Source organism: Callospermophilus lateralis, chromosome 18 (genome assembly GCF_048772815.1).
Source record: "Callospermophilus lateralis isolate mCalLat2 chromosome 18, mCalLat2.hap1, whole genome shotgun sequence".
Taxonomy (NCBI): domain Eukaryota; kingdom Metazoa; phylum Chordata; class Mammalia; order Rodentia; family Sciuridae; genus Callospermophilus; species Callospermophilus lateralis.
Window position 1 is genome coordinate 41,797,370 of NC_135322.1, and position 15,180 is coordinate 41,812,549.

At 40.6% G+C, this 15,180-nt stretch overlaps 2 protein-coding genes across 8 annotated transcripts in view; one reads left to right on the forward strand and one right to left on the reverse strand.

Annotated features, from left to right (window-relative positions):
* The first annotated feature begins 687 nt into the window (after window positions 1-687).
* Setd6 (SET domain containing 6, protein lysine methyltransferase) lies at window positions 688-7,538 on the forward strand. 3 transcript variants are annotated; one of them, XM_076838739.2, is made up of 9 exons: window positions 688-747; window positions 952-1,047; window positions 1,123-1,267; window positions 1,346-1,487; window positions 1,623-1,817; window positions 1,956-2,076; window positions 3,045-3,225; window positions 3,376-3,518; window positions 3,597-7,538. In XM_076838739.2, the coding sequence occupies exons 1-9, from the start codon at window positions 721-723 to the stop codon at window positions 3,900-3,902; spliced, it is 1,356 nt and encodes a 451-aa protein (XP_076694854.1). In that variant the 5' UTR covers window positions 688-720; the 3' UTR covers window positions 3,903-7,538. The 3 variants fall into 3 exon arrangements, with proteins under 3 accessions (XP_076694854.1, XP_076694855.1, XP_076694856.1); XM_076838740.2 differs by having other exon boundaries at window positions 1,956-2,013; XM_076838741.2 differs by lacking the exon at window positions 952-1,047 and having other exon boundaries at window positions 707-747.
* Window positions 5,309-15,180, reverse strand: part of Cnot1 (CCR4-NOT transcription complex subunit 1) — an 80,026-nt gene continuing 70,154 nt past the window's right edge. For all 5 annotated transcript variants that reach the window (XM_076838737.2, XM_076838735.2, XM_076838736.2 and 2 more), the window contains 9 exons: window positions 14,560-14,723; window positions 14,220-14,337; window positions 12,627-12,728; window positions 10,900-11,073; window positions 9,962-10,111; window positions 8,921-9,101; window positions 7,112-7,244; window positions 5,805-5,939; window positions 5,309-5,639 (listed from right to left, as the gene is read on the reverse strand). In XM_076838737.2, coding sequence (XP_076694852.1) covers window positions 5,561-5,639; window positions 5,805-5,939; window positions 7,112-7,244; window positions 8,921-9,101; window positions 9,962-10,111; window positions 10,900-11,073; window positions 12,627-12,728; window positions 14,220-14,337; window positions 14,560-14,723 — 1,236 coding nt within the window. In that variant the 3' untranslated portion in view covers window positions 5,309-5,560. The remainder of the gene's footprint in view (window positions 5,640-5,804; window positions 5,940-7,111; window positions 7,245-8,920; window positions 9,102-9,961; window positions 10,112-10,899; window positions 11,074-12,626; window positions 12,729-14,219; window positions 14,338-14,559; window positions 14,724-15,180) is intronic.

Here is a 15,180-nt window from a genome sequence, read left to right on the forward strand (position 1 = left end):
AGCTCGAATTAACTTGGCCTTATCTGGCTACAAAACTTGTAACCTGTAACCCATTCAGGGCCTCGTTTTCCCAAAATTAACAGCAATTTACTTCTCCATGTTTAATCCCAATTGGCTGCATTCACTACTCATTTACACATACCTCCTAACACGTCAGCTAATAAAAAGAAAGTAAGTAAACCCGCCAAGCGGTAGGCAGATGGAAATCGGGCAGCGGGGGTGTTCTGCGGACTCCGGAGCTAGCTGGGGCACGCCACTCTCCAACAAACGCGCAAACTCTCCCAACCAGACAAATCACGGTCGCGTGGCCCTCGGTAACGGGGGCGGAGATCCGGGACACCTTTGAGGGGAGCCCGCCAACCGACAGCCGCCACGCCCTCGGAAAGAATCCCGATTTTGTTCTCGCACGCAGACTTCTACCGCAGGAAGCCTCGGCTCTCGGGGTCAGACCGAAAGCAAGCAGCGGAGGGTCCAGGCTCCAGACGGCTGGGGATAGGCCTGCACTCGGGTTGCGCGTCTTCTAAATCCAATTGGAAATCGGAGTTACGGACGCCCTGGGAACAGATGGAAACCCTCACTCCTCTTCGGCGCGGACGTCAAAACCCGGCCCACGTGGTTCCGGCACGTCCCGCCCGCCGGCATCCTGTTGGGGCGGGGCCAGCAGCGCCGGAAGCGCGGGCGCGGGCACGCGGAGCGGTGGCGCGGGCCACGAGTTGGACCATGGCGACCCGGACCAAGCGTTCGCGGGTGAGTGGCGGGCGGCCGGCACCCGGCCCATTGCTCTGCCCCGGCCGGAGGCAGCCGGCGCGCGCCACTGCGCCCCCAGCCGCAGGTCCGGTTCCCCTCTTCCGCGTTCCCTCCCCCAAGCAAAGCGCGTCTCCCGCGCGCGCGCGCCGCCATCCCCGCGGGCTCCCCGGGGCGGGGCCTCGTCACTCGGCTCATTTATCTCAGGTGGCGCAACCGGGGGGCGGAGGCGAGCCGGACTCCGACCCTGTGGCTGGCTTCCTGAGCTGGTGTGGGCGGGTAGGGCTGGAGCTGAGCCCCAAGGTGAGTGGAAGTGCGGCGGGGTGGAGGGGCGCGCGTCCCCGACTGCTCTGACTGGCGTTTCTCCTCCCCTCGCAGGTGGCGGTGAGCCGGCAGGGCACTGTGGCCGGTTACGGCATGGTGACTCGTGAAAGCGTGCTGCCCGGGGAGCTGCTATTCGCGGTGCCGCGGGCAGCGCTCTTGTCGCCACACACCTGCTCGATCCGGGGCTTGCTGGAACGAGGTGGGCACGCTGGCGGACGGAGTCATCGAGGCAGGCCCTGGAGCCGTGCCGGGGCGCTCACTCCTGTGCTTTCTCTAGAGCGAGACACGTTGCAGAGCCAGTCGGGCTGGGTGCCGCTGCTGCTGGCGCTGCTCCATGAGCTGCAGGCCCCAGCCTCGCTGTGGAGCCCCTACTTTGCGCTGTGGCCCCAGCTGGACCGCTTGGAGCATCCCATGTTTTGGTGAGCGCAGTGGGAGGGGTTGAAGAGCTCCGATTTCACTAATTGCTCCAGCCACCCTGCCCTGGGTGGGGACAAGGCCCCCACGCACTGGTCATGATAGGGTGTGAAGGGAGCTGCTCTGGGGTGTATCTGCAGGCCAGAAGAGGAGCGCCAGCGCCTGCTGCAAGGCACAGGTGTCCCGGAGGCAGTGGAGAAGGATTTGGCCAACATTCGCAGCGAGTTCTATTCCATCGTGCTTCCCTTCATGGAAGCCCATCCGGATCTCTTTGGCCCCAGCGTTCGCTCCCTGGAACTCTACCACCAGCTAGTGGCCCTTGTGATGGCCTACAGGTCAGCGAGTAAAATCTTGGAGGACCCAACTCTTTAGAACACCATTGAGGGATAAGGGTGGTGGAGGAAGAAGACAGTGAGCTCCACTCATAGTCCCCCACCCAAACCTGGGCCTTAGCCAAGTTCTCTCTGTGGCAGCTTTCAAGAACCACTGGAGGAAGAGGAAGACGAAAAGGAGCCGAATTCCCCTTTGATGGTGCCTGCTGCAGACATACTAAACCACTTAGCCAATCACAATGCCAATCTAGAATACTCTGCAGTGAGTGGATCCCACCTAGTTTCTGTTATGTGCATTGACTGAGCATCAGATTCAAACTAGTGTCCTTGGGTTCAGTTTTCCTACTCGTACTAAATATGAGTGGGTGAAAGGAACTTCTGTGTAATTGTGGTATACATAAGGCAGTAAAGTCATCTGTACACAAAACATTTTAAAGCCCTCAAGAAATCCTGATAAGCTGGGTGTGGTGGCCGGGAGGCTAAGGCAGGAGGATTGCAAGCAACTCAGTGAGACCCTGTCTCAAAACAAAACAAAACAAAAACCATTAAAAGGGTTTGGAATGTGGCTCACTCACACCCTTGGGGTTCAATCCCTGGTAGCAAAAAAAAAAGAAAAAAGAAATCCTCACATAAATCGTTATTACCACCATTTACTTGGTGCCCGTGGTGGGTGGTATACATAGCCATGTTTCCTTTTCCACTGGCTGTTCTGGCCATGTCAGTGAGTCAAGACTCAGTTAGCCCTGGGGACATCAGCCTGGAATGGCTATGGTCTCAGTACTTTTCAGGAGGAGAGGTGCGAATGTTCACAAGCCCAAGTCTAAGATGACCCCATTTTGGGTCAGTTCTATTCTATAGGAATATTTGACAAACATTCACTGATTAAATCAGTGAATGTTGCTATTAATAGTTTCACTTGTCTTTTAATATATTGATCTGGGTTTAATCGTTCATTTTTTTTTCACATCTTCATACTAATAGTTCATTTTTAAAAGTTAACTTTTTCAGTGCAGAAGATGAACGAACAAAATTTACCTAATATCACAGGTTGTGACCTTTTTAAAGTTAGGCCTTAGTATAGGGTATGACAGGAACTAAAAGCAGAATGGGGGTAGATACAGCTCAATTCCCTGGCTGAGTATACCTGCTGGAGGCTTTCCTAAGAGGAGTGTGATCTTCATGGGGTTGGCCTCAGAAGGCCATGGCTCCAGCTTCTCCCTTTCATCCCAGGATTATCTTCGGATGGTGGCTACCCGGCCCATTCCTAAAGGCCAGGAGATTTTCAACACTTATGGACAAATGGCTAATTGGCAACTTATTCACATGTATGGTTTTGTTGAACCATATCCTGACAACACGGATGACACAGCAGACATTCAAATGGTGACTGTCCGTGAAGCTGCAGTACGGGGTGAGTTGTCTCATTAATTTGTCTTTTGACAACCACAGCTGTGTCTGTACCCATGCAGCTTAGGTTATAATAGCTTTGCTAAATAGTGGTTGACTTATTGAAAATAAACTCCTGCGTATACCAAGACTGGCCCTGTTATTTCATCTATAGGAACAAAAGGTGAAGCTGAAAGGCTCCGACTATATGAGCGCTGGGATTTCTTATGCAAACTGGAGATGGTAGGGGAAGAGGGTGCATTTGTGATTGGTCGTGAGGAGGTGCTAACTGAAGAGGAACTGGCCGCCACACTCAAGGTAAAGGGCTGAGAATTGTCCCCTAATGGTGATTAACGAGCAAGTACTTAAATGACCCGGACCCATGGTTGTTTTCAGGTCCTGTGCATGCCTGCTGAGGAGTTCAGAGAGTTTAAAGACCGAGATGGATGGGGAGAAGATGAATGGGAAGAGGACAGACTAACAGTCACAAATATCCCCAAGCTCAAAGCATCATGGAGACAGCTTCTACGAGACAGTGTTCTTTTGACTCTGCAGACCTATGCCACAGACTTAAAAACTGAGGAGGATGTACTCAGTAATAAGGAGGCCTATGCAAAACTCAGCTGGAGGGAAAAGCAGGCCTTACAGGTTAGGTATGGTCAGAAGATGATCTTACATCAGTTACTGGAACTGACAAGTTAGCAGATAATTTAACTTCTTAGTCTAAACTGACACTTTGTTGCTCAAGAAGGGGAAGGTTTGGATCTTCTGCATGTATTAAATACCAAATGGAAAAGAAGCAAAGGTGCTACTCTAAACTCTTGAAGGTGAGACACTTTAGGGTTGGAATCAACAGATTTGGGAATTACTGCTAGTAATTAAGAACAGCACATTTTATAGCCACTTTAACAAAAGCCAGGAGAAAGATGATATTCATAGCACTTAGTAACATGGACTTTGGAGGAAGAGCAGATTTAAATCTGGGTCTGTGGTGAGGAAGTCACTTTAGTAAGTAATATCACTGAAATTGGCTTTACTTGGTCTTTCAGTTGTCTGAGTTTAGTCTGGATGGCATGCCTTCCAATGGATAAACCTGAAGATACCAAGGACAGTCCCCTAGACCTCTGTTGTTTTATGGGTAGGGAGGGGAAAAAAGGGTCAAAATTAAAGGTAGGGTAATTAATTGAGATTGTTTTACATACCGACTCATCCATAATTCAATTTGATCACAGAAATCTGTTCCAACTATCTTTTCCTATTGAAACAACAAATACTAAACAATTTCTTGGGAAAGTGCCGTCATTCAGGAAGTAGAAGTTTCCTGGGTTCCATCTCCAGTACTGCCCCACCCGCAGCCCCCGAGTGCCTCCAAAGATGTTTTCCAATGGCTCTTGGCTATTCAAGGCTAGGCTGTCCACTTTCCTTCTCACCAACCCTAGCAGCTGCTGCTACTGAGAAAGGCACAGGGGACTAACATGTATGTCATGAGTTTTAATGTTTAACTTCAGTCCAGAAGTGGGGGAGCTAGAGCTCAGGAACTAGGAAGTCTACAAAATAGAACTCATGGGCCAACAAAACATTTAAGATCCTTATAAAAAGGGGACTGCATGGTCCTTAAGATTTTTGTTAAGATGCAGTCATTCCTAAGTAAAATGACTATGAAGGGCAATTTGGTAAGGTTTAGTTCCTTTTTCCAGAGTTTGCCAGTATCAGGAGAGGACAAACATAGGAGCTTTAGGCCTGGGCTGGCTTCCCTTCATAAGAACATGAGCTGGCCTCACTCAGGTGCATGTTCTCAAGCAGGACTTGCTTTCCCTATGGCATGCTTCTTCCCAAAGCTAAACTCATCTCAATTTTGAGCCCTGGCATATCAATTCTATCACATCCATATCTTTTTAGTCATTTTTTTTAAGGTCTCCTATCCACGGTAACAAAAATACATAATACTTAAACTGGCTTTTTAACTATTCTTTGGGACAGTAGAGTGTCCAAAGACATGGAACTATGCCCTTTGGCAAGTTATTGGCATTAGCTGCCTATTGAAGGATCCAGTTTATGTACTTGCCTTGAACACATTTTGCACAAACTCAAAAAGTTCCAGACAAAAGTTTTCTCTTTCATATATTTACACAAGTTCAAAATGATATTCACAGCATCTTCTAAATTTTGGCCAAGAGTCAAAAAATGCATTTAAACTTTGGAACGTGCCCACATAGACAGGAGGCTGATCCCAACAGTAGTTGGGGCAGGCGCCTGAGAACCAAAGGGCTGGAAAAGTCAGGAGGAACTGAGAGGCTTCTTCAGTTTATGGACTTGGTGCAGTGGGACCACCAGGCTGACACAACAGAGATACAGTTCATCTAACTGGCACCTGTCCCTTCCATTACTTGCTGAGCCTGCTTCTGTCCCATGCAGCACTGTGCAACCGACTGGAATAACCTGAAGAATGGAAACAATAACAGGTTTACTTGAGAGGAAAGTTTAGTCCTAATAATACTAGTGTTTTAGCTGCCACTGCCTTCTTAATAATGACCCAAGCTAGACAGAATAAACGAAATCTGTCCCATTCCACTGCTAGATAATTAAAAATTACTTTTAACTCACTTTTCAATTTCTGGGGCACAGTGTACAAATTCGTGGTTCCAGAACTTAAACGCTGGATTTTTAATTAGTTCAATGAAGGTAATAAGAAGACCCCAAGGATGTGGCCTATTTACAATCAACCGTTCCAACAGAACCCTGGAGAAAGGAAGAATGGGTTGGTTAAAACACAGAGAATATGTACAGAAGTATGATCATGCCTATTACCTTATTTCATAAAATTTGATTTCATGGGGAAAAAAAGTTATCTTCCTCACACATGTGAGGCCCTGGGTTCAATCCTCAGCACCACGTAAAAAATAAATAATAAAGGTATTGTGTCCATCTATAACTAATGTAAATAATAAAAATAGAAAGCTAGATTAAAACAAAACAGATGAATTAATCTACCTACCTACACAGCATAGTAAAGCATGCAGTAACTAATTAGTATACCTGGGGATTTGAATCCTGTCCCTGAGCTCTAAAAGTAATAATGGTTCCTATCTGAAAGATGATCAGAATAGGATGAAAGGCGGAAAGCCCATAAAATACATAGCCCTCCAAAAAATGACCATCCAATGAGAGCTGTGGAAAAAATTCTAACACTACTAGTCTACTAGTGCATGTGTAAAGTATTTACTTAAGTAGTCATGTCTTTTGACTTACCAACTGTAATTCTAAATTTGTCCTAAGAGAATGAAGATTAAGAACAAGACTTTACTGCAGATTCATATACAATCACAAAAGGGCACATTGTCATCTAAGCATCCAATAATAAAATCAAGTATTGGAATATAAATCCAAGAAACCATACTTAGCACAAGTATTACTATTATTAAGTGAATCGACAAGTTTTTAAAGTATATATATCACCAGAATCTACCTATTTCCCAATCTCTAATCCTACATATAACCCGAGCAATCTGAAACAGATTTGTATTTTAGTAATATATCCTTTTATTTCTCCTGCTTAAGACCTTCCTTTCTACCCAGAAATAATTAAAAAAAAAAAAAAAAAAAAATCAGGATTTTTGGTGAGGTACTTATTAGGCCTGTACTGATTCAGAACTCTTGTCAAAAATACTGCTGCCACTACCACAAAGAAATTCCTGCCTCTCAATAAAAATGTGCCCTTTAAACAAAAAGTTAACATTTTAACAACAGTATTAAGAGGGCATGGATCCTGATCACAACTATATCCCATACTTAACATGGTATTTAGACATGTGAAAAATATCCAAACACTTGAATGCAAAGAAAAGAACTCTTAAGAATTCTAAATGAAGAGAAAGGAGCCAATTTCGAACAATTTGAAAATGACTCTTTACCTTGTGATCTGTTCCTGGATAGCTTCAGTGTTGGCCTCTGCAAAAAGGTAGAGCATGGTGCAGCTGAAGTAGTGAGTGTGGCTATTCGGGTACCGCAGCTGATTTGCAATTGCATTCAAGAAGAGATACCGACCTAGAAATTAAAGAAATTAATGAGGACTTGCTCTAAAAGGTCAATGTAGGAAGGAAAAATAAGATTTGGGATTCTTAGAGAGGCTTTCGGTCTCCCTGAAAGTTTCTCTTCGTGGGTTTTTACTGTGATAATTCCAACATTAGAAATTTAAAGTTTTTTTTGTTTGTTTGTGTTGTTTTTAAACTGGGGTAGGTGGTGCTGGGCTAGAGACTGAACCCAGGAGTATTCTACATCTGAACTGGTATCTCCAGACTTTTTGAGACATGATCCTCTTGACATAGCCTCCAGAGTTGGTAGATAGGTATATGCCACCACACCCAGCTGAATACTTTTTATAAAATCCACTTAGTTAATGTAAATAACATTAAAAAAAATTAGCCTAAAAATTCAGTGAAAAGGTGTTTTAACATTTTACATGTCCCTTTAATGTCATCATGGAAGAAAACTGAATTAATCAGTTGTAGCACATTTCATGCAGTCTATGCAGAAATTTTCCTATATGCTGTGACAGACCACAATAAAATTTTGTCTTATTATTATTCACAGCCCATCTAAGAAAGTCTTGAAAATCCCCCTCAAAGTTTTAAAACCACACTTTGAGAATGATAAGTTTAATAAGCCATACTGGAATTAGTATTAACTGGGTTTGTATGTCTGCCATGCATGATGTTACTCATGGTTTTTTTGTTATTGTTCTCTTAGTTATATATGACAGCAGAATGCATTTCAATTCATTGTACACAAATAGAGTACATTTCAATTCTCTGGTTGTACATGATGTAGAGTCACAGCATTCATGCAGTCATATATGGATGTCACTCATGTTTATGAAGCTATCATAGTCACCCTGCACACTTCCCTAATGGCTGTCCTCCTTTTAGTGCTAAGGTCTGGATGTTAATAATATTCAATTTCATCAAATCTTGATTTTAAGCTCTCTTGAATCCCTTCTAAAATAAGCAGTATATATATACTCAAGATTCCTTAGTCTCTGAAGAATCCACAGCAAAGTGAAAAGTAATACTACTTCTAAAGTACAATATGCTAAAATGAGTAGGACTGTATAACAGTTATTTAGCAGCTAACTGGGGTTCCCACTATGTAAGAATGAATACAGAGCACCAAAAGAAATGTAGCTCAACTAGGAAAGATGCAAAGTAATAGGAATTGTACAGTGAACTTCCTGCAAAACAGGTAGGAAAGTCCTGTTTAAATTTTTTTTTTTTTTTTTTTTTTTTTTTTTTTGGTGGATTGAACCCAGGGCCTTGTGCTTGCAAGACAAGCACTCTACCAACTGGGCTATACTCCCAGCCCCCTGTTAAAATTTTTATACCTCACATTTAGTATGTTTGAAAGCAGGCGCCAATAAATGCTGGGAAACAGCAGACTAATAATGTAATATAAGCCAATGTTTTAATAGACTACTAAGTTATTTGCATATTAGAATAATCACAGAGACCAAAATATTAACTGATATGGCAGAATTTTGAATAATTTCTTTTGGTGTCTTTTACATTGAACAGATAATGTCCAATGAAAGATGAAATAACCAGCTACACCTATAAATATACTGATAGAATATTCTTTTATTGTAGCTTAAAGCATTTTTAAATTTTGTGATCAGACTGTCACCAAAAAATCCAGAAAATTTGTGTGGTCTGGCTGGCTTCACTCACCCTCAGTGTCCAAATCCACAGCCAGGTTCTGGAAGATGTCCATGTGTGCCGAGTGGGTGATGGTGCTCATTGAAGGCGTGCTGCCCTTGTTGTGGATATGTGCAATAGCCTGAGTCCCTACATAGAGCACCAGTGCATTGATGAGCTGGAGGTTGTAGCGATTGCCAGGCTCATTGGATACCTAAATGAGCAAAACAGAAAACTTACTCACAGAAGTCACTCTCGCACCAATATTTCTAAACTTGCCTCCATAGAAAGGCTAAACTACTCTCTGTGTTCTTTGTGATTTAATTAATAGAACCCTGCTTAATTCAGTGAGATCATTAACAAATATATAACTGCCCTAATAATGGTTCTTCCCCCCAAAAAAAAAAAAGAGAATCCAAACAAATATCATCACTATGTTTATGGCACAGTTCTGAATAAAGTTTATCAAGCCAAAACATGCAGTTACAATGAAGATCTCAGTGGCAGATTTGATGACAAATGCCTAAAATCCTAGCTACATAGGAAGCTGAGGCAAAAATATCACAAATTCAAGGCCAGAATCAGCAACTCGGACCCCAACTCAAAGGCGGATGGGGTAGGGATGGAGCTTAGTGGTGGTAGAGGGCCCTTGGCCTCCATCACCAGTACTGCAAAGGAAGAAGAAGGGGGGAAAAAAAAAGATTTGGATAGGGAGAAAATTGTGGTCACATGGTGTGGCAGGATTGGAAAGATAATTGAAGTCATTCTTTCTATATACCAAATTGAACCAGAATTCATTTATTTAGGAAAATCTTGAGAGTACAAACAGGGAATGACTAAATGGCCTATTCTTGTGGGGAGGGTGGACCCAAAACAATCCCACTGCAGGTTGTCTAATCTAAAGCTATAGCCTTATCTCACTGATGAAATCAACCAGTAAAATATATAACTAAGAAATATGAAAATGTCTCTAAACCTTTAAATCAGGCTGAAAATACTAACTCCTGAAACGGACGACACACAGAATGATGCTTTCTATGGAAGACATAGCAGAGTTAAGCCAAACCAGTTAACCTGTAGATTGCTGCGCAGATCAGACAGAAAAGTGACCGGTGATCGAGTTTTAAGATAGGAATCCAAATCCTTTTTGAACTGAGGTGGCATCACTCCAGTGAAATTGGTAAGAATCCGAGGTGCAATGTTAATTTCACTCAACATGTCCACCTGCCACAAAAGCCAAAAATCAAAACCAGATCAATCAGGAGCTGACAACAAATTTTATCTATACTAGAAAGTGACAGGGCTGGTTTTTTTCCTCCTAAAATTACACAACAAATATTCTGAAGAGGGGACTGTCACTTTCTATTACTTCATCTCCCTTAGAATACAAAATAAAAATGATAGGAATTTCCTTAGTCTGTAAAATGTTTTTCCTTTCTAAAATAAGGCAAGATAGTACTGTGGAGAGGTCTAGTTAGTACCATGAACCAATTTTTCTTAAATTTAGATTTCAAAATTAAGAGTCCAGAAGGAGTTTCCTTGCTCACCACCCAATGCCCTAGAGAATAGAAGATATTACACATTTTTTAGAAATTTAGATGGGGGCGGGGTGAAGGGAATAGAAAATACATAAAAATTTCTAGTATCCATTTCAAAATGACTCCTTCTCCTTACATCAACAATTTAAATACACGCGCACATACCATGAAATATGTAAAATACAAACGAAAGTCTTGTCCTATAAGTCTCTGTCATATGGGAAGTCTGACAGGAAATATCTGGTCCATTTTTAGGTTGGGGCTCTGAAAATATGGCTAAATTCACGATCAAAATGAGTTTTTAAATAGCAACTAGAAAAATACTGTGAACCAATATTCAGCTGCAGCAATGTTACTCAACAGGCACAATAACATAATAGTTTCCCCCCTTATCTAACACAATGTGTACATATCAGGGAGAAGGGAGTGAAATTGACTTCTTATCAGAGAAAAGAACTTTTTCTTGAACTTTACCTTCAAATTAGGAGTGAAAGGGTCTGGGAGCCTCATATTTCTTGGGAAGGCACTCAAAATCAAATTTCTTAACTGGATACAATTAGGTGGGATCACATCACAGAACCCATAATGGTAATCACAAAGGAACTCAGGAAAATCATGCAAAAGAACCAGCAGCACTCTTAGAGTACCCTATTAAAACAAAACAACCCACAATAAAAAAGTAACAATTCTTCTATTATGAATTATCTCAAGTAAAAAAAGCTAACATATATATTTTTAACTAAGGCTATAGACTGCTAATGTCTAGTTTTTCATGATTTCTGGATGTGAATATTTTAATAAATTAATTAGTGTTAATTAAAGCCCATAAATTTTTGCATCATTGAAGTATATATATATTAAAATAGTGTTAAGCATCTATTTTAAGAAGGCAGAAAAAGAACTACTAACTAAAACCAAAGAACCTAAAATATACTGTTTTTAAAAATTTTTGAAGTACTGAAAAGGGGTATGAAAATAAATAAAACCAAAAGTTCTTTTAAAGGGTTAATGATAAATCCTATCAAGACCGGAGAAAACCCCAAAATCATACTATCAGGAAATTAAAAAGAACAACTACTACAGATCTTAAAGACATAAAAAACAGTTTAAGAATATTAAATAAATGTATGCTAAGGAACTTGAAAATTTGAATACACAAACGGTACACAGAACTTAGGACAGGCAAAGATTTCTTATACAAATCACAAAAGGTTATATTTAGTTTAGAAAACTGGTTAGCTTTGACTAGAGTAAATTTAAAGCTTCTTCCAATAATATCTTCCTCTAAGGGAGTGAAGACAATCCTAAGAGTGGGAAATATTTGAACAATAACAGCAAAAGGTTTATATCCACAATACATGAAGAATTTTTATTTAAGAAATAAAATAAGGGGCTGGGAGCATTACTCAGTGGTAGAACACTTGCTTAGTATGCACAAGGCCCTGGATTTGATCCCCAGCACTGCAGTAAACCAAAAACACCAGAAAATAACAGGAAAAATATATAAGAAAAATACAAAACAATCCAATACAAACATAAGCAAAGTATTTAAAGAGGATCTTCACAAACAAGGGTCAAACAAAGGTAGTTTCTATAGAATTCAACTGTCATTTAAATGCAAGATGAGAGAGACTTTTATTAACTGTGATTTAGTCCCAGTTAAACTAAGATATGCTTTTAAAAGCAGGGTTTGGGGGCCCTGGGTTTAATCCCCAGCACCATCAAAAAACAAAACCTAGAAAGAAATTAAAAGTTAATAAAAATAAAAAACCCAACAATATCAACAAAACAGGAATAAAATATTAAAAGAGGATCATCACAAAGAGGCTGACCTACACATGAAAATCTCGTTTAAAAATCATTAAGAAAATGCCAATTAAAACAATGAAATTCTACTGCATGGCTAAATGGCTTGTACAAACACACACACACACACACACACACACACACACACGTATATATCAGATATGACAAGATGTGGATAAAGAGTAATTGATCTATTGCTGAAAAGTACAAACTAATACTTGAATTTCAAAAAGAGTCTCTAATGAAGTTCAACATTCGAATACCCTAGGACCTAGGAGTTCATTTATATAAGTACATTGGATTTTAGTACTTTTCTGAACGTACAATTATACTTTGTATTTCTAGGTTAAAGTGGTTTTTTTAGTTCTGAAAATTATCTTAAAAATCCAAATTACCTTGTAGAGAATCTGCATGGGTTTGGTGAGTTCCACATTTCTAAGGAAAGGCGCTAAATATTTGAATAAATCAATAAGTAGCTGTGCATACATGGGCCATCCCTGAAAGAAAGAAATGTATATAAGTCATAATTATACCCAAGATGTTGTATAGCCACTAAAAAAAATGCCCAAGCAGCTACACTGTGATTTTTCTTCTTCATACTAATGTAAATAGGGCATACTAGTGAGTATTTCTCCCAGACTGATTGCCATTAGAAAAGCCTAAGTGACTATTAAAGTAGTGGGAAATGGTATTTGGAACAAACTGGTTCCATAGGTTTCAGGACATTATTTGTCCTCATGCCTAAGAAAATTAAAAAGGGAAGAAGAGGAGAGATCTCAAAGAAATTTCAGATATAAAACTGAGAAACTGGGGCTGGGATATAGCTCAATTGGTAAAATGCTTTCCTCACATGCATAAGGCCCTGGGTTCAATCCACAGCACTACACACAAAAGAAAAACCCTGAGAAACTGATAGCTAGAGATCTGTTTTCTTAAGTCCTTCTTTTAATTAAGTCCTGGGTTAACTATTTCCATTTCTACTCCCATTAATTTACAACATGAATTTTCTTTCAGCAAAAATTGGCTTGATTACTGTCTCCCAACCCTACCATTCAGGTTCATTTTTGTATACTTTCTTTCAATATTCTGTGTTCCCTCCTCCTGGAATGCCCTTCTCCAAATAAAACAAGTTCATTTATCTTTCACCTGTTTTGGCCAAGTTCAGTTTAGCACACAGTAGTCACATCTTTTTCTGGTCTGACAGGGCAAACAAAGGTACTTTCTATAGTACTCATTTGACATTTTATTGCAAGATAAGAAAAATACTTCTTTTATTAGCTGTGGTACATATTCCCAATTAGACTAAGAAACCCTATAACAGAAGTTGGTATTAGTCCTTTAAATAAAGCAAACTAGGGTGAAGAGTGTAGCTCATTGATAGATCACTTGCCTAGCAGGCCCTGAATTCAATACACAGTAGGGGGACAGTGGGGAATTTAGCACCATGGTCCTTAATCTTAAGCATGCACATGCAGAGTTGGGGTTGGGGGTTGGGATGGGACAACAACATGGACTACCATACTCTTTAATCTTAATTATGAGAGTTTTCAGCATTTAAGAATACAAACATGAAACTAGCAAGCTCCAGAGTCCTGTTACCTAGAGACTTTTATCTAGCTGTTGAGGGATTTCAATTTTAGAAACAAAACCAAAATCCAACTCTCACAATCATGTTTTAGAATCATTGCTATGTATGAAGCAACAATACATTACAACAAAAGCCTATCACAAGTGGTCCACAACAAAGTTGGAAGGAAAAGTAACACTGAATAACCAAGGAATAGCTTTCAGGAAGAGATAGTCAAGTACTCATGAAGCCTGTTTTTACAACATTGACTCTACATTAAATAAAATAAATAATTCTCTCAAATAAGGTTGGAAGAAGTACAATGACTACTAAATAACTAATAGCAATCTATAAGCAGTACTGATATATAAGCCCCGGGTAGTTACAGTCTTCATCTGGAGGAGATAAACTGCAGCCACACCTTCTGCTGTGGCGTATGTGCCAGCATTCTTGCAATAAATATCCGATGGGAGATCAGTTCAAGCCAGGCATATACAAAGCCAGGAGCTTTGGTAGGCCTCAAGATGTGGAATGTATTGCTGAAAGAAAGGGAGAAAAACACAAAACAAAACAAAAACTCTTTAGTTAGAAGCCCAAATTGAAATATAGCAAAAACTACATGAAAACTTAAAAGTGCATGTTGATTTACAAATCAAAACAATCCACATGCCTCAAAACACATGACGTTCCTTCTACTCCTATGATTTTACTACACTCAAACCAGCAGAACTTAAGTCTCTAATAAACCCAACAATACTCACCAGAAAGCTGTGAGTGTCTGGAAATTAATGGTTTCCAACACATGTTCAGGTGCATTAAGCTCTAAGAGCAGCATGATAAAAATTCGATGGTAAGGAAGCTGCTGAAATTCACTTTGCCGAACATCATGATCCTGTAGGAGAACTCCCACTACTATACCAAGGACCTGTGTACAATACACAGAATATAACTTTTAAGTTGTACACATAATTCATTTCAATTCACTTGTCACTTGTAAGTTATGGTGCTTTTGCTCTGTGTTTATAAGAAGTATGTTAAAGGAGAGGATACAAACTATATAAATGTAAAACTATATCCTGGCAACTGAAGGGGATATACATTAGTTTGACTTGGCCTGCAGTGTTCTATGTGTTTTCTTTGAATTTCAATATCCTTGGATCAGACCTGGAAATTCTCCACAAATGCCCACTGGTTCTTCTAAGAGTTCTAAAAATCAGGATGGCCCCTCACATTTTACCATGTCAACCTAATCAATAATCTAATTCTTCTGGTCTGATCTGAAGTTGACAAATTAGCAAACAGGTGTACACCCTACTGGTATTTAGTAGTTGTCAGTAGAGCTGTTGTTGCATAGGCTGCAGAGGTGTTTCACAAAACTTTGA